The sequence below is a fragment of the Kogia breviceps genome, chromosome 6 (assembly GCF_026419965.1).
Source record: "Kogia breviceps isolate mKogBre1 chromosome 6, mKogBre1 haplotype 1, whole genome shotgun sequence".
NCBI lineage: Eukaryota > Metazoa > Chordata > Mammalia > Artiodactyla > Physeteridae > Kogia > Kogia breviceps.
Genome location: NC_081315.1, coordinates 114,710,857 through 114,733,917, shown reverse-complemented (window position 1 = coordinate 114,733,917; position 23,061 = coordinate 114,710,857). Strand labels below are relative to the sequence as shown.

General features: G+C 34.4%; 1 protein-coding gene across 3 annotated transcripts in view; it reads left to right on the top strand.

Annotated features, from left to right (window-relative positions):
- TBCK (TBC1 domain containing kinase) overlaps nt 1–23,061 on the top strand; it is a 228,583-nt gene that overhangs the window by 73,853 nt on the left and 131,669 nt on the right. For all 3 annotated transcript variants that reach the window (XM_067036443.1, XM_059065826.2, XM_059065825.2), the window contains exons 13-20: nt 1,349–1,398; nt 1,577–1,706; nt 3,034–3,132; nt 5,017–5,079; nt 5,605–5,731; nt 6,908–6,958; nt 8,396–8,479; nt 20,836–20,921. In XM_067036443.1, coding sequence (XP_066892544.1) covers nt 1,349–1,398; nt 1,577–1,706; nt 3,034–3,132; nt 5,017–5,079; nt 5,605–5,731; nt 6,908–6,958; nt 8,396–8,479; nt 20,836–20,921 — 690 coding nt within the window. The remainder of the gene's footprint in view (nt 1–1,348; nt 1,399–1,576; nt 1,707–3,033; nt 3,133–5,016; nt 5,080–5,604; nt 5,732–6,907; nt 6,959–8,395; nt 8,480–20,835; nt 20,922–23,061) is intronic.

The following is a 23,061-nucleotide window of genomic DNA, read 5'->3' as shown; positions in this document are numbered from 1 at the left end:
CTTTAATTTAAATATAATCCAAATTATATGAATACAAGTTGAATGTAGGCTTCCATTTTATTTACTTCCTCAGTTCCCTTACATTTCCACTTCTGAAATTTAAACTACTTTTAAAAAAATTATTCAGAAAAAATATTAATGTTGATTTTTAAAATAATGTGGAAAACAAATTATAATTTTTACCTTATACTTTTCTGTATAAGTATTTTTACCTTTTATAAACCTTTAATATGCTAAATTTTTAACTAGAAAAAAAGCAGACAAGTTACTAATAATATTTATGACTTTCAGGGCAGTAAAACCTAAGCTTTAAAAAAATATGTACGTAAATAATGCAGTAAAAATTGGGTAAAATCTTATTTTTCAACTTAGAATTTTAATACATGAAAGAAATACCTCGAGGTTTAAGGGCAAAATGGGATAAATGCATGTCAAATTTTAGAGAAAAGTTAGGCATAAATCCAGTGTTTGCCAGATTCTCAGTGTTGGGTTTTCTTTGGCTTTTAAAAATTCTGGGAATAACTCACATGGATGAGTGCACAGTGACTCTATAATCAGCAGAAGGTCGATGCTGGCTACACACCGACTTTGATCTTCTGTGTCAGTCCCCATAGGAGCAGACACTCTGCCTTCTAGTTGGAAGTTGAACTGAACAGCAGAGCAGCAGGCAGGGTGGCATTAACTTTAATCACCCTGCTTAGTGTTTGTCTAAGATTTTACTTTACTACTGCCTACCTTCTTATGTTTTTGGAGAATATCTGTAATTCTGGCAATGTCATTATTTGGAGTAACATTTATTATAATGACTTTGTGAAAAAAATAAAAGAATTGAATTTTGTCAGTTGATTTATCAGCTGTTTGAATCATCTACTTTCAAAGTAGGATGTAAGAAATTCTTTTGAATCCTTTTTATTAGCACCTTTTGTCTTAGTTTGTATTAATGTCAAAACAAAAATAAATCTGACTTTGAGGGATATGTAGGCAAAAGTACATTTTAAAATAATATTCATATAATTTTAAAATATCCTTTTATTAAATTTCATACTAATTTTAGTATTTCTGAATTGTGTTTGGAAAACAATTATTATAGGTGTCTAACCTTTACAAGAGATACCTGGAGGTTAAAAAATCAAAAACCAAAATAACAGTTCTTCACAGCCAGATTTAATCACTGGAGGCATGGTATATTTGCATATTTATGTTAGGAATGAATTTTAGATTCTATCTTATACTTTTCTTGGTACCTTTATAAATTCATAATTTTAATGTTATTTTTCCTTTTAAATATGGATCAGCGTTTCTGTCTCAGATCCTAAATATCACAAATACTTTCTTTCTAAATTCACAGAGATTAAAAGATGTTGATGGAGAAGCATTTTACCCACTACTTGAAGATGAGTGAGTATATCGTCTCCTTTTACACATATTTTCCTTTCTGTTTATAGTATACTGGTAAGAAGCATGTACATTTTCTTTGAAAAGTATTTCCTAAAAATAACACAAAAATGTGGTGTTTTTAATTTTTAAAATTTTTATACCTTTTGTCAATTTTTCTGCTTTTGTTTCTCTTTTACAGTCAGTCTAATTTACCTCATTCAAACAGCAATAATGAGCTGTCTGCAGCTGCCACTCTCCCTTTAATCATCCGAGAGAGGGACACAGAGTACCAACTAAACAGAATCATTCTCTTTGACAGGCTGCTAAAGGTAGAGATTCTAAACTGTACAAGTGTTTTAAAGAGCCCACATACAATCCTTATTTTTTATTTCATTGGTAATTCTTAGGGAATCTTGATGTCATGAGAACACTAATTCTTATGACCTGTCTTTTCTGATTAACTTTAATTATAAAAATGATACCTATTCATAGTACATAAAATTAAAAAGTAAACAAGATGCAGAAATCTGTGCAAAATCATATTAGACAAATATTGATATCCGTACTATTTAAAGAACACCTAAGAGGAGTTAGTTCCCTGGTGGTCCAGTGGGTAAGAATCCACCTTCCAATACAGGGGACACGGGTTCAATTCCTGGTCAAGGAGCTAAGATCCCACATGCCGCAGGGCAACTAAGCATGCGCGCTCTAGAGCCCACGCACCACAACTAGAGAGCCTGCATGCCACAACTACTGAGCCTGTGCTCTGTGGAGCCCGTGTGCTGCAACTGCTGAGCCCACGTGCCCTAGAGCCCATGCACCACAACTAGAGAGAAGCCCATGTGCCACAATGAAGGATCCCTGCATGCCGCAACTAAGACCCAATGCAGCCAAATAAGTAAATGAACACCTAAAAACCAAAAGAAAAACACTATTATCGAAACAGAGAAATGAATAAAGAACGCAACAGGAATACAGCTAGTCAGTAAATCAATTCAAAATGTGTGTCCTTACTAGGAATGAAAAAAAATTAAAATAACTTTTTCTTGCATACTGAATTAGCAAAGTGAATAAAGGTATTTTGAGATTGGAACTCTCATTCTTTTAGAGTAAGTGTAAGGTGTTAGAAATATTCTGTAGAACAATTGAAAATACATATCAAGAGCGTTAACAACATCCATACCCTTTATCCTAGTAATTCTCTTCTAGAAATCTCTCCTAACATACAAATTTACAAAATGACAAATTTATATGCAAAGATATAGAAGAAACCATAATAATAACATATTTGTTTAATACTTTCTATATCACCAGATATTTTACAAAGTGCCTTACATATATTATTTTACCCATATGAGACTGGTAATATTATTCTCATGAGTCTTTCTTAATTCTCCCAGAGCACATAATAGAGAGGAATGATTAAAAACAGTAGAATCAGCTACTCTCTTTGATTGTGTAATAGGAGATTTACAGAAGATAGGGAACCATTGCACTGCTAATTTATATGTATTAATAACATCAAAGTAATTTCAGGTACTTAGAAATGTATTACAGTTCACCTTCAACTTTTTCACTGGTATATTGAGATCTGTCTAGACTAAAAAGATGACACTGGTAATTTGAGATATTTTTCATATCTTTTTTTATCTGTAGGCTTATCCATATAAAAAAAATCAAATCTGGAAAGAAGCAAGAGTCGATATTCCTCCTCTTATGAGAGGTTTCACCTGGGCTGCTCTTCTGGGAGTTGAGGTAAAAAAGAAAAGAGAAGGTTGTAAAAGCTGATTAATAGTGGTAGGAAAAAAGAATGAAAGTGCTCTCTGAATGTGTACTTTTCAAGTTGCTAGAAAATTATGTAGCAAAATATGAACATTAAGAATATTTGGCAATTTTAAGTGAACGGAATAGAGGAAAAGAGTAGATAGAATAGAAAAACATAATTGAAGGTTTGTTAGATATATTCTATTTAATGTTGTATATAATGGACTCACAGAAATTATTAATTTTAAAATCAAGATATTTTAAGAATATATGTATATCATTTATAAGTCTATAGTCCTGCTTATAAAGTATATTCATCTTGGAATTGGATTGCCTATTTATAACTAATGCTGTCTAAATTTGGAAAAATCTTCCACTCTAATTTGAACCTTGTCAGAAATCATTAACATAATGATTTAGTGCCTTTTGGCACATCTCTCTTACCAGAAGCATCCTGCTAAGAGAAATAGCTACTTTATCTTCTACAACACCTTATCTATGGCAGTGAGGAAAGGAGAGGTGTCACAAAATTAGTAGGGTGACTTGCAGTGCTATCAGAGAACAGCAGTCATGATAATGGGCCAAATCCTGCCAGATTATTTCATTTTCTGTAATTTCTTTGTCATTTTGCCTTCATGTATTTTCTTATAGATATCTTATGGATGTCCATCACCTATTTTTGTGTGTGTGAATTTCCCCAAATATTTTTAATCCTTTTAACTCTCTGTTGAAAGATTTCCTTTCTTCATTCCTGATTCCCTTGATGAGAGTCTAAATATCTTTGACTTTGGTTGGTTGCTTTACAAGAATGTCTAGTGCTCTGTCATATGTTAATAGTTAAAATCGCTGAACCATATAATGCTTAAAATTCAAGAGGACTGGGCTTCCCTGGTGGCGCAGTGGTTGAGAGTCCGCCTGACGATGCAGGGGATACGGGTTCGTGCCCCGGTCCGGGAGGATCCCACATGCCGCGGAGCGGCTGGGCCCGTGAGCCATGGCCGCTGGGCCTGCGCGTCCGGAGCCTGTGCCCCGCAACGGGAGAGGCCACAGCAGTGAGGGGCCCGTGTACCACAAAAAAAAAAAAAAAAATTCAAGAGGACTTCCAAGGTCAAGTTGTCCAAATCTTTCATTAAATAGATGTGCCAGAGAAGTTGGCACAGCACAGAGTTTGAACCCCAAATTCCTGGCTGTTTCTCTACCATTACGGTTAACCAGACTAATAAGAAGTGTTCCATGCGTGGGACACTGACCAAACATTTGAAGTGGTTTATTCAGTTATTCTTTCTGTAATGGTATAACTGAAAAATGTAAATGATCCCTTTAGTCCCTTGATGATTTTATAACTACATGATATTCCACTCTTTAATTCATCCCGAACTTCTGCTTCCTGGTGTTGAACTACCACTGCTTTAAACAGTTTCACTTTACTTTTGCTTTCATTACCAACTTTAACAGGGAAATTTCTTGTGGATGAACCCTACTCCCCTCCCTGGAATTTTTAAAAAATTTCTTCATGAAATCTACTATGCGTGAGATAACAGTGAATAGAGAACAGCAAGGCTGTGTTTTGTGTTGCTGTGGAGGCTGGGAGATTGGCTAAGCATGGTCGTTAGCCACGTGACTCATTCAACACATTTGTCTTCCAATGTGTCTAATTCAAATGTCTGCCTTAGCAAAATGGTAAATTGTCTCAGACTTTCATCACAGACTGTCAAAGATTTAGAAAATTTTTCTAAGGAGTATACTTAGGGTTTGAGTGTGCCTATCTATAATTGGGTGTGTTTTCAAAGATAGATATTTATAAGTAGATTTTTCCTAAATTTATAATTTATTAAGGGTATGATAAAGTAATATATCTTCTCTTATTTTTTGCAGGGGGCTATTCATGCCAAGTATGATGCAATTGATAAAGATACTCCAATTCCTACAGATAGACAAGTATGATTTAGATTTTCTTAAACAACCTAAGATAAGTCTGCCCAATGTTTAAATGTTTAAAAGGCATGAGGAACTTTCTTCCTTTCATTATGAATACTCAGCAGCCATCATATGCATATGGTGTTAGAGAAGCATAACTCTTACCTCTCTTTAAGATCTACTCTAACTCATTAATGAGGTAGAACTGTTCATTTAGGAGTTTAAGCCAAGTAACTTTTCCTAATAATGTACTTTTTTGTCTGAAGAATTTGTCCTTTATTTAGACCAGATTGTAAAAGAAGGTTTTTTTTAAACTAAATTAATACATACCTTTTCAAAAGAAATGGTCTGCTTTCCTTGTTTAAGTATACTTACAACTTTTTGGTGTTTCCAGTGGATTAGTATAAAATTCAGAAACTTCAGACACCACGATTATGTAGGTTGCCTATTCTGAATTTCATAATACAATTTCTCCTTTTCCTTATCTTGGGATTTATTGGTGATCAGTCCATTATAGTTTTACCTTATTGTTTGGCTGTTTTACAGATTGAAGTGGATATTCCTCGTTGTCATCAGTATGATGAACTGCTGTCATCACCAGAAGGTCATGCAAAATTTAGGCGTGTATTAAAAGCCTGGGTCGTGTCTCATCCTGATCTTGTGTATTGGCAAGGTAACTTTTTTTCCCTATTACTAAGACACTTTTGAAGTGTTAGGAACATATTGCATGACTGACAATTTTTAAAATCAAAACAAAATATCAAAATATCCTTGGCTTTGAGAAAAGTCAATACTAAAGCTATGCTCCATTTTTTGAGAGGTTTATATGAGAACTTTTTTTTTTTAACTTTGTCTAAATGTCTAATGAATATCATTTAAATGCAAGACATTGAATAAGACAACTTGCTGTCATGTTGATTAGGAAAGTATAAAGAATATTTTGTGCTATTGTAATCTTTGTGAATACATTTTTCACTACTTATACAAATAATAATTTTGTACCATAAATAATTTGAGGCAAGTTTATATTCTTGGCATTTAACGATTTACAACTTATGCTTATCGTGGTTATTGAGAATTGGGGAATAGGATATCACCCTGAACTTCTCATTTTTATCTCTCTTTTTTAAAAAATATCTTTAATGCTCCATATCTTTGATTTGTAGCTTTCCTCATTACTATTTTTGTGGTCATTGATAAATTCATGAATGAGAAACCCATTCCACCTAGTTTTTTTGAATTTGTTGTAGTAGTGCTTATATTTCAATTCTGTGTCTATTTCTGGCCAAACCTGAAAATGAAGCTATTATTTTTCCTAGCTCTGTTCATTTTAGAGTTCTAACAGTTATAGATAAATTTATATACATTCTTTTAACATGACAGTGTATGAACAGCATTATTATCAATAAAAGAAATATGTCATGTATTTATGTTTTACTTTACAGTTTTTTAAAGAATTTTTTTTCGTCATCCCAGAGAAACATGTAAGAAAAATTTTCACCTCCTAGATAAGGAAACCTGTCTGGAGTTAAGTGATTGCCAAGATCACACAGTCAGGAACTGTATGCAAGCCTTCTATCATTTTTACATTTTTCTATTACTATATTTCTCTCTTCAACTCATAATAACCTTGATAATAATAATGGTTGGTTTATTTTGGACATTTACTATGTGCCAGTCACCATATGTTACTCCTCACAATAACCCATGACATAATATCTTTCTGAATGGGTAATATTTACAATGCTTAATCTATATAGAAGTAATGCAGAGAACTGTATAAGGTATATATCTACAATTCTGTTGGATTAAGTTTATTTGAATTCTTTCCCCAACCTCTGTCCATCAGGTCTTGACTCACTTTGTGCTCCATTTCTCTATTTAAATTTCAATAATGAAGGTAAGCCTATTTATCATTTAAATAATTATTATGCATATTATTTTAAAATATTTTAATCAAACATGAAAGTTTTTTATTTTCATTGTAAGGTTCTTACTCTCTTCCTAGTAGATATTGTAAATTTCTGTGAAGTAATCTATTAGACTCATTTTAGAGGATGTGAAGGATTAATTTATTACTGGAGAGTTTTCAGCTGTGACTAGAGATTCAGGGAGAACCTGATGGATTGTTCTAAATGCATTCATCTACTTTGGTGACTATTTTTATAAAACTTTGGAGAAAATTCTGACTTTTTTAGAGATTAATTTTAGTCTATATATACTTTCTAAACAATTTGTAAAGAAAACAATATTGATACTGTATCCTCCAGAGACTTTTATTTCAACCACTACCTCCTTTTTTTTTTTAAGCCACTACATCCTTAATGAAGACTTTTCTTGCCCTCTTGAATCCATATAGCACTTCGTATTTCCAGAAGTTTGTCTTCTGTATGTTTCATATTATAGTTATTTATATACTAATATAGTAACCCTTTTTTTGTTTAGTGGCTTTTTTAAATGACAAGGGTGTTTTTTTTGTTTTCTGTTCCCTTATATAATGCCTTTTATAGTAGGTTTTTTAATAAATATTTGAATATTTATTATGAATATCTCTAATGATATCACATATAGAGTGTTACCATATATAGCATGAATCCGTAGAAGCCTCAATCTCAGAATCTCCATTTCTTCAAATTCTATTTCATATCAGAATTTGCATAGATTTCTGGAATTTGAGTAGCGATAGCATAATCCCAGAGAACTAAAATTTCACTATTTGAATACTTTTCTAAATGCCTGTTCTCTGATATTAGTCTTTAGACTAGGTTTTGTTGCGTTTAGTTAAGCATAGCTCACTATCACACATACTGATCCAAAAATAGTAAGGGATCTGTGTTTGAAAGAACAATTTATTGCTAGTGTTTCTAAATCCAAAGTTTTCAGGCTCTTTGCATCAACAAAAATGAGCAATCTTGAGGTTTATATAGCTCATTAATAATGATTATGTTTAGAGATTTTAAAAATGCATAAAGTTCTGATAAAACAGGTTTTTATTCTTGTAGGATAATGATTGCTGCAGTAGTTTGCTTTTTTGTTTGTTGTTTTTTTTTTTTGTTTTTTGGGTTTTTTGTTTGTTTTCTGGGGTGGTTTTTTTTTTTTTTTTGCTGCTGCAGTAGTTTGAAACTGAAAAGTTTCTAAGGTGGTTATCTTCTGTTGTCCAAAATATTTTCTGTTTTAGATGGTACAGGGTTTTTCCCCTTTAATTTTGTGCTACCATCAATTATTAACATAACTCTTGTTTAAAAATAGATTCAAGGAATGTGTGCTAAGTGAGTGAATGACTGCTGATCTTTTACCTCATTAACTAATTTGTTATATTTACCTTACTCTTTCTTAGCCTTGGCTTATGCCTGTATGTCTGCTTTTATCCCCAAATACCTGTATAACTTCTTCTTGAAAGACAACTCGCATGTAATACAAGGTAAGAAAATGTTTTTCTTTTCCTTTTTATAGGGAAAGCACTTATGTCAAAAGTGACCAATACTCAGTTAAATTTGTGATTTTGACCCAATAAAATATGGTGACAGTCTATCACTAAAACACGTGGAGAGATCATTAAGTTTAGTCTCTTCTCCAAGTCCACAAAGATTTATGGTATTTTTCTAATGACTGTTTAATATCCAACTCAGTTTGGTTCAAATTCAGACATGCCAGTTTAAGAAAATAAAAGTCCAGCTGTTTGTTTCTCTCACTATTAACATTGCCCACAAAAAGCTTCACCACGGAGCAAGCCTATCGTGAATTAGTAAAAAGCTTAAACAGTGTTTAATTGTGTAAGTAAATAGAATATTAAAAACACTTCTCATTCCTCTTATTAATGCTTGATCACCCAAAATATCCTCCCACTTTCTTTTCTTTCCTAAAAGATACCTCCTTCTTCAGAGTTCAAGACATAGCATAACCCATCTGTGAATTCTTTCAGGACTATTTCAGCCACATTCAAACTTTTATATAATTTTTTGAGCTCATTTTTGAAAGTAATGTAACAGAAGTTTGATAATAAACACTTGTGAATCAGACAAGCTTTCAAATTTAAGTTTTGTTACTTATTGTAAGTCTTAAACAAATAACTTAAGGTTGGCTAGGTATAATGTTCCTCATATCTGAAATAAAAATTGTTGTAAAGGTTAAGCATTGTAAGATATGTAAATACCTAGCATATAAAAACATTCATTTCAATAACGATAATTATTACTATATTGTTATTTTTACTATTACTATTCTTATCATTACAATTTTTTGATAATGTAATTATTGTCATGATTTATATATCATTTTATGTCTTATATTTTCAAGAAGATTTTAATGTTTTAAGGACAGGGAATTTTCTTATAGTTTTGTATTTCTTTTGGAACAGACTACAAAGCTGGTTGCAGTCTCCCCATTTACCATTTTTATGAAACTTATCCAACACCCCCTTATTTAGACTTTTTTACTTATATGTATATCTTATTAATTCTATTAAACTTTAAACAACTTAAAGCTGATGCTGTGTTTATTTATACCTGTGTCATTATGGTTTCATATAATTCACTCAATTTGAATAGATAAAGCAGGAAAACTACACGCTGTGTCTGATTTATCAAAAATTCTGAGTAAGTGGGGTCTCAATTAGCAATATTTTTACTTAGTTAGAAATGAATATCAAACTAGAGTACCAGAGGTCAATATAATGAAAAAATAATTAGAAAGGAAGCAGAAAGGGAAATGTAAATTAAAAAGATAAAGAGACTGAAAATAAGAGGAAAAGAATATGTATAAATAGTGCAACACATACAATTTTTCCATCATCATTTACATTGGTATATAGAGAAAAATATTAACATTCTTTTAAAAAAAATTACTGTTTGTGTTGACAAACACATTGAGGCATGTGAGCATTCATGGTTCTCTGTGTCTACCACATAGATGGGTGCTAGAAATTGAAGTAATGATCCATTGTCTCTATGTTAGTTTTGAAATGTAATTTCTATTGATTTGTATTTGTATATTGAAATGATTTGGCCTAAAATGGATATACCCAAGTCCCTGTACATTACTAGGATGTGGACTTATATATAGTTGGGATTAACGTAAGAATGTTTTTTTAGAGGGCAAGAACTTTTTGTTTTGATTTTCTTATAATTAAGAACAAGTATATTTTATAGGAAGGAACTTACCTTTTGCTTGTAGGTTAATTTAGTAAAGCCATCCAACTTCAAGAGTCATGTAATACCATCTTCCAAGAATTTACGAATTGATGTTCTGTAAGTGTATACCTTGTATCTTAATAAGGATATGTTCCATACTTATTCATAGTTTTCTTACTGTGCTTTATCAGTAATATTTATTATAGAGTTGACAGTGTGCTCTAAGATTCCATAATACCAAAATGAGCAGATTTAATAATACTTTGGATGATACCAGGAGATTTCAGGGGCTATTCTATGCAAAATATGTCAAACAGTCACCAAAGACAAACTGACAAGATTAAAGGTAGAAAATAGTCAGGTTAATATTTGTGCAACACAAAAGGTGATTCCTTAATCCACAGTTAAACATGAGACAGCAGTACAATGCTGTTAGTTTTAAAGCTAACATGAGGAGACAAACCAAGATGGCAGAGTAGAAGGACATGCTCTCACTCCCTCTTGTAAGAACACCAGAATCACAACTAGCTGCTGGGCAATCATCGACAGGAAGACACTGGAACTTACCAAAAAAGATACCCCACATCCAAAGACAAAGGAGAAGCCACAATGAGACAGTAGGTGAGGCGCAATCACAGTAAAATCAAATCCCATAACTGCTGGGTGGGTGACTCACAGACTGGAGAACACTTATACCACAGAAGTCCACCCACTGGAGTGAAGGTTCTGAGCCCCACGTCAGGCTTCCCAACCTGGGGGTCCAGCAATGGGAGGAGGAATTCCTAGAGAATCAGACTTTGAAGGCTAGTGGGATTTGATTGCAGGACAGCGACAGTACTGGGGGAAACAGAGACTCCACTCTTGGAGGGCACACACAAAGTAGTGTGAGCATCGGGACCCAGGGGAACGAGCAGTGACCCCAGGGGAGACATAGCCAGACCTACCTAGTAGTGTTGGAGGGTCTCCTGCAGAGGCGGGGTGTGGCTGTGGCCAACCTTGGGGAAAAGGACACTGACAGCAGAAGTTCTGGGAAGTACTTCTTGGCCTGAGCCTTCCCAGAGTCTGTCATTAGCCTCACCAAAGAGCCCAGGTAGTCTCCAGTGTTGGTTGCCTCAGGCCAAACAACAAACAGGGAGGGAACCCAGCCCCACCCATCAACAGTTAAGCAGATTAAAGTTTTACTGAGCTCTACCCACCAGAGCAACTGTCAGCTCAACCCACCACCAGTCCCTCCCATCAGGAAATTTACACAAACCTCTTAGATAGCCTCATCCACCAGAGGGCAGATAACAGAAGCAAGAAGTACTATAATCCTGCAGCCTGTGGAACAAAAACCACATTCACAGAAAGATAGACAAGATGAAAAGGCAGAGTGCTATGTACCAGATGAAGGAACAAGATAAAACCCCAGAAAAACAACTAAAGGAAGTGGAGATAGGCAACCTTCCCGAAAAGGAATTCAGAATAATGATAATGAAGATGATCTAGGACCTCGGAAAAAGAATGGAGGCAAAGATAGAGAAGATGCAAGAAATGTTTAACAAAGACCTAGAAGAATTAAAGAACAAAGAAAAAAAATGAACAATACAATAACTGAAATGAAAAATACACTAGAAGGAATCAATAGCAGAATAACTGAGACAGAAAAACAGATAAGTGACCTGGAAGACAGAATGGTGGAATTCACTGCTGCGGAGCAGAATAAAGAAAAAAAGAATGAAAAGAAATGAAGACAGCCTAAGAGACCTCTGGGACAACATTAAACGCAACAACATTGGCATTATAGGGGTCCCAGAAGGAGAAGAGAGAGAGAAAGAACCCGAGAAAATATTTGAAGCGATTGTAGTTGAAAACTTCCCTAACATGGGAAAGGAAATTGCCACCCAAGTCCAGGAAATGCAGAGAATCCCATACAGGATAAACCCAAACAGAAACACAACAAGACACATAGTAATCAAAAGTAATCAAATTGGCAAAAATTAAAGACAAAGAAAGATTACTGAAAGCAACAAGGAAAGATGACAAATAACATACAAGTGAACTCCCATAAGGTTAACAGCTGATTTCTCAGCAGACACTCTACAAGACAGAAGGGAGTGGCATGATATACTTAAAAGTGATGAAAGGGAAGAACCTACAACCAAGATTACTCTACTCGGCAAGGATCTCATTCAGCTTTGATGGAGAAATCAAAAGCTTTACAGACAAGCAAAAGCTACGAGAATTCAGCACCACCAAACCAGCTCTACAACAAATGCTAAAGGAACTTTTCTAAGTAGGAAACACAAGGGAAGAAAAGGACCTGCAAAAACAAAAACAAAACAATTAAGAAAATGGTAATAGCAGCATACATATCGATAATTACCTTAAACATGAATGGATTAAATGCTCCAACCAAAAGACATAGACTGGCTGAATGGATACAAAAACAAGACCCATATATATGCTGTCTACAGGAGACCCACTTCAGACCTAGGGACAGATACAGATGAAAGTGAAGAGATGGAAAAAAATATTCCATGCAAAAGGAAATCAAAATAAAGGGGGAGTAGCAATACTCATAACAGATAATATAGACTTTAAAATGAAGACTGTTACAAGAGATAAGGAAGGACACTGCATAATGATCAAGGGATCAATCCAAGACGAAGATATAACAATTATAAATATATATGCACCCAACATAGGAGCACCTCAATACATTAGGCAAATGCTAACAGCTATAAAACAGGAAACTGACAGTAACGCAATAATAGTGAGGGACTTTAACACCTCATTTACACTAAAAGGACAGATCATCCAGACAGAAAGTAATAAGGAAACACAAACTTTAAATGACACAATAGACCACATAGATTTAATTGATATTTAGAGAACATTCCATCCAAAAACAGCAGAGTACACTTTCTTCTCAAGTGCACACGGGACATTCTCCAGGATAGATCACATCTTGGGTCACAGATCAAGCCTCAGTAAATTTAAGAAAATTGAAATCATACCAAGCATCTTTTCTGACCACAATGCTATGAGATTAGAAATGCATTACGGGGAAAAAAACGTAAAAAACACAAGCACATGGAGGCTAAACAATACGTTACTAAATAAAGAAGAGATCACTGAAGAAATCAAAGAGAAAATTAAAAAATACCTAGAGACAAATAACAATGAAAACACGAGGATCCAAAACCTATGGGATGCAGCAAAAGCAGTTTTAAGAGGGAACTTTATAGCTATACAAGCCTACCTCAAGAAACAAGAAAAATCTCAAATAAACAAACTAATCTTGCACCTAAAGGAACTAGAGAAAGAAGAACAAACAAAACCCGAAGTTAGCAGAAGGAAAGAAATCATAAAGATTAGAGCAGAAATACATGAAATAGAAACAAAGAAAACAATAACAAAGATTAATAAAACTAAAAGCTGGTTCTTCGAGAAGATAAACAAAATTAATAAACCATTAGCCAGACTCATCAAGAAAAAGAGGGAGAGGACTCAAATCAATAAAATTAGAAATGAAAAAGGAGAAGTTACAATACACAGCGCAGAAATACAACGCATCCTAAGAGACTACTACAAGCAACTCTATGCCAATAAAATGGACAACCTAGAGGAAATGGACAGATTCTTAGAAAGGTATAACCTTCCAAGACTGAACCAGGAAGAAATAGGAAATATGAACAGACCAATCACAAGTAATGAAATTGAAACTGTGATTAAAAATCTTCCAACAAACAAAAGTCCAGGACCAGATGGCTTGACAGATGAATTCTATCAGACATTTAGAGAAGAGCTAACACCCATCCTTCTCAAACTCTTCCAAAAAATTGCAGAGGAAGGAACACTCCCAAACTCATTCTATGAGGCCACCATCACCCTGATACCAAAATCAGACAAAGATACTACAAAAAAAGAAAATTACAGACCAATATCACTGATGAATATAGATGCAAAAATCCTCAACAAAATACTAGCAAACAGAATCCAACAACACATTAAAAGGATCATACACCATGATCAAGTGGGATTTATCCCAGGGATTCAAGGATTCTTCAATATATGCAAATCAATCAATGTGATACACCATATTAACAAATTGAAGAATAAAAACCATATGATCATCTCAATAGACGCAGAAACCGCTTTTGACAGAACTCAACACCGATTTATGTTAAAAACTCTCCAGAAAGTGGGCATAGAGGTAACTTACCTCAACATAATAAAGGCCATATATGACAAACCCACAGCCAACATCATTCTCAATGGTGAAAAACAAATCATTTCCTCTAAGATCAGGAACAAGACAAGGATGTCCACTCTCACCACTGTTATTCAACATAGTTTTGGAAGTCCTAGCCATGGCAATCAGAGAAGAAAAAGAAATAAAAGGAGTACAAATTGGAAAAGAAGTAAAACTGTCACTGTTTGCAGATCACATGATACTATACATAGAGAATCCTAAACATGCCACCAGAAAACTACTAGAGCTAGCCAATGAATTAGGTAAAGTTGCAGTATACAACATTAATGCTCAGAAATCCCTTGCATTCCTATACACTAATGATGAAATATCTGAATGAGAAATTAAGGCAACACTCTGATTTACCATTGCAACAAAAAGAATAAAATACCTAGGAATAAACCTACCAGGGGACAAAAGACCTGTATGCAGAAAACTATAAGACACTGATGAAAGAAATTAAAGATGATACCAACAGATGGAGAGATATACCATGTTCTTGGATTGAAAGAATCAATATTGTGAAAATGACTATACTACCCAAAGCAATCTACAGATTCAATGCAATCTCTATCAAATTACCAACGGCATTTTTTACGGAAGTAGAACAAAAAATCTTAAAATTTGTATGGAGGCACAAAAGACCCCGAATAGCCAAAGCAGTCTTGAGGGAAAAAAAGGAGCTAGCGGAATTAGACTCCCTGACTTCAGACTATACTACAAAGCTACAATAATCAAGACAATATTGATTGATTAATCAGTAATGTACTTTAATATTCAGTCTTTTTCCAAGGGATTTCATAGCCAAATGTAGGAAATAAATGTGAAAATAACTAATTAGAAGTCAATGAAATAAGTATACATATTACTATATTAGCACAGAGGAAAAAGTGGGGTGAGGTTATTTTGATTTTTTAACTTTGTTTTTGGTGGCAAAGGAAAGAAATGGCATGTCTGGAAAGGTTTCATCAGAGACAGGATACTTATTGACGAACTTGAAATTTGAGTAGGAATTTGCTTGGTGCAAGGGAGAAAGACATTCTGAAGACAGAGGACAAGGAAAAGAACTGAGGTTAAAAAAAGTGCAAAATGGATTGATAAAACAGCCAGGGGCTTCCCTGGTGGCTCAGTGGTTGAGAGTCCGCCTGCCGATGCAGGGGACACGGGTTCATGTCCCGGTCTGGGAGGATCCCACATGCCGCAGAGCGGCTGGGCCCGTGAGCCATGGCTGCTGGGCCTGTGCGTCCAGAGCCTGTGCTCCACAACGGGAGAGGCCACAGTGGTGAGAGGCCCGCATACCACAAACAGCCAGTAGTCAAATCTGGTCCATGGAGCCAGAGAAAGAGGGATGGAGAGCTAAAGAATGAGCTGAAACAGTACAGTGATTATTGGTTGCCAAAGTTTATGGAAGAGCAATGATTTATTCTTCTTCAAAATGTGTATTTTAGGCTTGGAATTAGAAATAGTTCTCATTTTATTGGTTTCCCTCTTTGATTGTCCTCTCGTCCGCCTGTGTTTTATGGTGTTTTAAGCTTTAAACTTCAAAATAACATTGATTTTGATTAGCATAAATATCACGTACACACTTTGTTTCCCATAGTTTTGGAAAACTCCTGTGTCATATGAAACCAATTCAACAGCTAATTGTAATACTGCATATTCATTTGGTCATTTAATTGTCTCTACTGAGATGAAAAGTTTCTATATTCAATAGCAACATTAAATCTTCTTTGAAAACGTGTTTTTAGGTTTTTTTTATTTTTTATAAATTTATTTATTATTTGGTTTTGGGTGTGTTGGGTGTTTGTTGCTGCCTGCAGGCTTTCTCCAGTTGAGGCAAGCAGGGACTACTCTTCGATGCCATGTGCAGGCTTCTCATTGCGATGGCTTCTCTTGTTGCAGAGCACAGGCTCTAGGTGCTTGGGCTTCAGTAGTTGTGGCACGTGGGCTCAGTAGTTGTGGCTCACAGGCTCTAGAGTGCAGGCTCACTAGTTGTGGTACATGGGTTTAGTTGCTCCGTGGATTGTGGTATCTCCCCAAACCAGGGCTCGAACCAGTGTCCCCTGCATTGGCAGGTGGATTCTTAACCACTGTGCCATCAGGGAAGTCCCAAAATGTGTTTTAATAATTATACTCTAATAGAACTTTAAACTTCTTTATTTTAAAGTTTTTCATAAAGTAGAGTACTTATATGCTTATAAAACTCAATGCTTTGCCTCTTACAGAAGAGAGAAAAATTATCTATTTAGTCAGGATGTCCTGTTCTATTTTGGTTTTTAACCATGGTTCTATTTATTAACTTATTACCTGCAGACATTTTTAAGAAAATAATAAATTTAATTACTTCTGCTGAAATGAATATTCATAATCATTTTTGGCACTATCAAATTGTCCCCAGCAAATAACCGTTGAGTTGATAAAGTACCAACACATAGGAACTTTAAAAAATAATATACTGATTAAACAACTCAGGGTTGGCCCCCTAAGATTATCTACGATTATTAAAATTACTCTTACATTCAGAACCTTAGAGTGCCAGTTGGATTGAAGAAAATGGAGGGATTTGAAAGGGATAGATTGATTAGAGTTTCAGTGATATTGGAAAACAGGGTTATAACTTGCAAGACAGACATACTTCAAGGTATTGAAGAGAAAAAAAGGCAGGTTCAGGCCAGTGAGGAGAGGCAGCCACTTAGTTATTAAGGATGGAAACTAATCCTTCATGGAAAATCCAGCTGTACCTTAACGTCATTTTGCACTTAAAAAAGAAACAGCCCAGGGCTTCCCTGGTGGCGCAGTGGTTGAGAGTCCGCCTGCCGATGCAGGGGACACAGGTTCGTGCCCCGGTCCGGGAAGATTCCCACATGCCGCGGAGCGGCTGGGCCCGTGAGCCATGGCCGCTGAGCCTGCACGTCCAGAGCCTGTGCTCCGCAACGGGAGAGGCCACAACAGTGAGAGGCCCGCATACCACACAAAAAAAAAAAAAAAAAGAAAAAGAAAAGAAACAGCCCAGAAAACTGGCCTATAAAACATTTAAACTGTTGTTTGAAGTCACTGTACTATGTGTGGTGTTCAACACGGCCACTGGAATTTCACCACAGCATTCAGCATATTGTTACACTGTTTATAAAACCAAGGCAGAGTCACACTTGAGCCATTAGAAGATGTGGAAGTCAGAAAGGGAAAGATAGAAGGGAAGTACCATATAAACTTGGGAAATAAAATTGGGAAAATTTCTCCAATTTTTTGTTTACTTGTATATGTTTATAAATCCTTTCAGGGCAAGGGAATTATCTTCTTCACTGTAATGTCCCTAGCATTTAATGTAGTGCCACACATAGCTAGGATGAATATATAACTAAATAGTGATATTTTTGAGGGTTGAAGGAGCACTAAATGCACCAGACACTGAGTCTACCGTTGGCAACTGGGACTCTCCCAGGTAAACTAGGATGTATGGTCCCACTACGCATAGACATTCAGTAAGTCTTTTAGGGGGAGAAAGGAAGACAGGCATCAAAGTCTGAAGTCCAGTTGTCAAATGGGAATAAAATATAAATCTCCTTTCTCATCCAACAGTAGCCAAGAGAGAAGGAGAGTATGCAACTTCACTCTAACGGTTATATATTTGGAAAAACAGTACATTGCATATTTCCAGTTTAATGCACGTCTTTGTCATGGATGACTTTAATGATAGGATATTGAAAGGTAGTAGGAAATACATTGAGCATTTTCAAAAATGTCTTGCATCATGTGACTAAGGAGATATTTCCTGAGACAGAAAATATTCTACCATTATTAGAAATATTCCAAGATCTATTAAGTAAGCTGCTTGTAGATTTTTTTTACTAGAGCAGGGTATGTGAGCAAAAAATAAAATGATTCACAAATATGCCCTAAAAATTGCCTTTCTTTTTCCTTTCTCTTCTTTTGAAACCCCCTCTTCCCATTTAGACATAAAGGTTGGTGCTTATTCTTGTGGCTTTAGACAGTAAGCCAAATTTGACAGTAAGCTGGCAAACTTCATAATGAGAAATAATCTAATTTGTGTTCATTTGCAATAAAATAACTTTGACTTCTTTTGAGTGCCGTGAGTCTAATGTCACCAAATGATTTAGTTTGGGCACATTTTAGTTGACAAGAGATTTATGACTCTGCATATTTATCTATAGTTCTATCTTCAGAATAAACTAGCAGCCTGATGGAAAATTACAAATACTTACAGAATTGAGAATGCCATTTTTGGTTTGTGAGCAGAGGACACCTTTTGCTTTAAATCTGTTGCCCACATTATCCTTCATCTTCTCCTTACCCCTGCTAAGAGAATGAAAGCAGAAAGACTGGTCGAAAAGGAAAAAAGTAAGGCTATCCATGTGTGGGACTTAATAAAATTTCATCTCTGTATCTCTTTTATGAAAAATTTTTTGAAAACGAATAGATAGCTTATTTATAAACAGCTGCACAGAAATATGTTAGTGTCATATAAAATCCTTACACTGAATTCTTTGAGAATTGTCATTTAAAAGTATATGATAAATTTAAAAATCTATTCTATAGGAGAGGAATAAGAATTTTTAATATGGTGGGATTAGAAGGGAAAAAGACTTTTCATTTTATATCTCATTGCAAAAAATTAAAAAGTATAAAGTTTCAGTAAAACAGAAATTTATATAAGACATGATTGTGTGCAAAAGTACAAAATTAAACCTCACTTGAAGTTAAAGAGGAAATTTCATAAATACCTTGTTTTTTTTTTTTTAAGAATAACATTTACCCTTACATAGGTCACCTATCAGAAAATACTGTTTGGGGGGGTTATTATAGCTCTAGATGCAAATCTTCATTATTATAAATCACAATTAGAGTATTTTATGAATATTTTAAAAGGGTCAGCAGTAATATCCATGGGATCTTTTGTTTTATTTTGACTACCAGTCTGTTTTTCTGTAGCTCCTCTTAAATTCTCTCCGGTTGGTTTATAAATCAAAGGACGTATGCATTTCAGGTATTTTTTATTTGCTCTAAGGAACTTTTAAATTCATTTTGGAGATAACTTGAAATTTGACATAGTGCTGATATCATCAGTTCTGTCATATCTCCCCCTTAAAGAAATTTTTCTGAATGTAACAAACCATACTGTATCTCATTCCAGAGCTTATCCTGAGCAACCAAAACTTTTGCCAGCCTTATAATTTATATTTACATATATGGTATACAATAATATGCAAAATAAGTGTATACACATATTTATGTGTATTTTGTATATATATATATACACACATATATTTGTGTGTATTTATATATGTATGTGTGTGTATATATATATATGTATGCAGTTATAACACATATAAATCCAACCATATGTGTTTGGCAGAATCAAGGAGAATGTTTTCATGATGGATTAGGTTTCTTCAGTAGATCCTTAATTAGCCATGTAATCCTGCATAGTAATTATCTTTTATCAGGCTCAGATAAGAAAGATATTTAATAAACTGGAGCATAGCTGTGGACAATTGCCTGAGGCATGATTTTCTAGTTTAAAATGAAGTGTGCTTTTTAAAGTTAGTAACTATATGCTTTCATCAACATAAAACTGAATGCTTATGATTGTTGTTGCATACCTCTGGCTTCTAGGTAAATTAGGACTATAAACATGCCATTGCTAATTGGAAGGAGAAAAAAAGAACTTAAAAGAAAAGTTAAACCCAGAAGTTCCCTGGGCCTTCACTTTAGTGGAACAAATGCATATATCTGTATATGTAAACAAATTTGAGGTGTAATTCTATTTGTGACTGTGTTGTTCCTTATTTAAGTATCTGTTACACTTTCTGAACAATTAATAAATGCAAGACAGATTTTTTTTTTTTTTTTTTTGTGGTACGCGGGCTTCTCACTGTTGTGGCCTCTCCCATTGCGGAGCACAGGCTCCAGATGCGCAGGCTTAGCGGCCATGGCACACGGGCCCAGCTGCTCCGCGGCATGTGGGATCTTCCCGGACCAGGGCACGAACCCGTGTCTCCTCCATCGGCAGGTGGACTCTCAACCACTGCGCCACCAGGGAAGCCCTGCAAAGACAGATTTAATATCACTAGACAAAATGATTTTGTTGAATTTAGTAGGAAAAACTCATTCATCATGTGAATAATTTGTGATTCAGGAAATGAAGTGACAGCTCTGAAGGTAGAAAATAAGTTGTGGCATAGCTTTTAATGAAAAGCTTTGTTTGTTTAATAATTAGCCATGTTTGAAGTAGTAACAGAACAGAAAATTAATAAAGTATGTTCACTCCATGGAGAAACCAAATCTCATTCAAAAATGTAAATAAAACTGTGATTTATGTGGATTTAATGTCTTTATTTAAAGTACTATGTAAAAAAAAAATGATTGTCTTAAACTTTATTGTCATTTCAGAGTATCTGACTGTATTCTCTCAGATGATTGCATTCCATGATCCAGAGCTAAGCAATCATCTCAATGAAATTGGATTTATTCCAGATGTAAGTACTTGTTGCATTAATAGAAATGAGGTAAAAAAATAAAGCAGAAATCGGCAGCACAACAAATTACTGTTTTTAAAGTTTTGTTGTCCTAAGAAGTCCATGTATCTAAACAAGTTCCTGCTACTAATTATAGTCTTTTGTTATAAAGTTTGTGTGACCTTCCCTATTCTCACTTTAAGTAAAGGGGAAGTATCTTATTTTTCTTGATACTATCAAATTATTTTTAAAAACCCGGTAGTGTGAGTGTTGTATTAAGCTGTGATGTTAGCAGTTTTCACATGGATTTTTTGATAGTCAGGCCTGTTTTTGAAGAAGTAGGAAATTTGAACTTAGTAAATTCTTAAGTAGCTGCTTCTGTGTTTTGCTTGATACATTAGCTCGGAAACTACCAGATTTTGGCTTACTTCATTAGCTTCTTGGCTTCCTTATCAAACCAAAAGTCAGAGTTGACTGTCAAAGGTTAGCCAAGGTATAGCTTAGCCTATTACTCACATGTAGTATGTGACACGGGCTCAAACCTCTTTTAAAAGACAGTTGGAGTACAGTATCATAGGACTTTGTAAAACAAAACAAAACAAAAAAGAACCTTTTTGAGATAGCAATCTCCTTATTCCATCTTAACCTTCTTTGTTTCCTGATCATACCTTTCCTCTTAAGGCTTATATCCAGAAACCCATATGTTGATGGTAAGACTAGGGGTGAAAAATGTTTATATTAACACTATACTAATGCATTTAAAGTGTTAACAGTAACACAGTATAAATACGTGCAGCATGCTTTGAAGTTTAAAAATACTTTCACGAACATTTCGTTTGATTCTCAAGACAAATCTGTAAGGTGTATGAAGCAAGTAATTTCAGCATTTAATAGATAAGAAATTTAGTGTTTGAGAAGATAACAAAACTAAATAGTCTCAGAACATACAACTTTAACTTACGTCATTTGACAGCCCTCTGCCCCTAGTCTGGTTCATCTTCCAGTGGGAGAACAGAGACTAAAACGTAGGTGTACTAATTCTAGTTCATTGCTCTGTGTGTTACACTGTAATTCTGTGATGTCAACGTCAGGCCTAAAGTAGCCATACTTTATATATACAGTGGTATTTGCTTTGCTTCTAGGCCTATGGAGAAATGCCTTTCATTTGAGTACATGGCTTGCTCAATGAGGGCTCCAAAAAATATATATACATATTATAAAACAAATAAAATAAGATCAAGCCCTATAATTATGTATAGAGGTAGAAAACTTTGTAAAAAATTAACCAGTGTATAATATATTATCATATTAAGTATTCATTTTTACATAACCCTACCTTTCCTGCTTCACATTATATGGCATAAGACAATACTAGATTAAATCTTATGGCTAAAGTTGAAGAAATTATAAAGGAACTGATTGCCGAGTTGGTAATTGTTTTAGGTTTCTGAGGGAAAAAATACTATGATATAGACTTAAAAAAAAGGATAATTCTTTTAAAAAAATTCCCTTGAAAGCACCTAATTGTGCTCAGTGACTAAACAGAAAACTACACTGCTTTAGTCAGAGTTTTAGATTGAGAAGAATCATTTATGTAGAAAAATATGTATGGAATTATAAAGATAGTCTGATAAAATCCTTAGACATATTCATGAACATAGTATTAAAAAATCACATGTGGAAAAATAACTTATCTTTGCTTAATCAGAAAAATTAAACTCTGAAAGTATATGGTATATGAGAAGAGGCAAGCAAAAAACATTGTTAAAAAATACTGTGGACGTATATTAAGCGCTTACTGTGCACTAAGCACTGCTCTAACACTCTTTAAGCACTCCTCTAATCCTCACAAGTTTGCAGTCTAATTTAACAATGACTATTAAATATTTATATGTAAAATCAATTTGGGAAAGGCTAATAGCATGATGGAAGTAAAATTCTAGATAACAATAACATGAAAGGTAAGAGTCAGTGGGATTTCAACTTAAAAGTGTTCTAATGATTTTGTATCATTTGAGGGGAAAGTAAATATGCTCTTTATATTTAGACATCAAGTCAGGCATCCTTTCAGATCTGGGATTTGATTTCACCCTACTCAAAAGCTAATAAATGAGCCTGAGCCTGTTACTGTTTCATGGATATTAGCAGAAAATCCAAAACT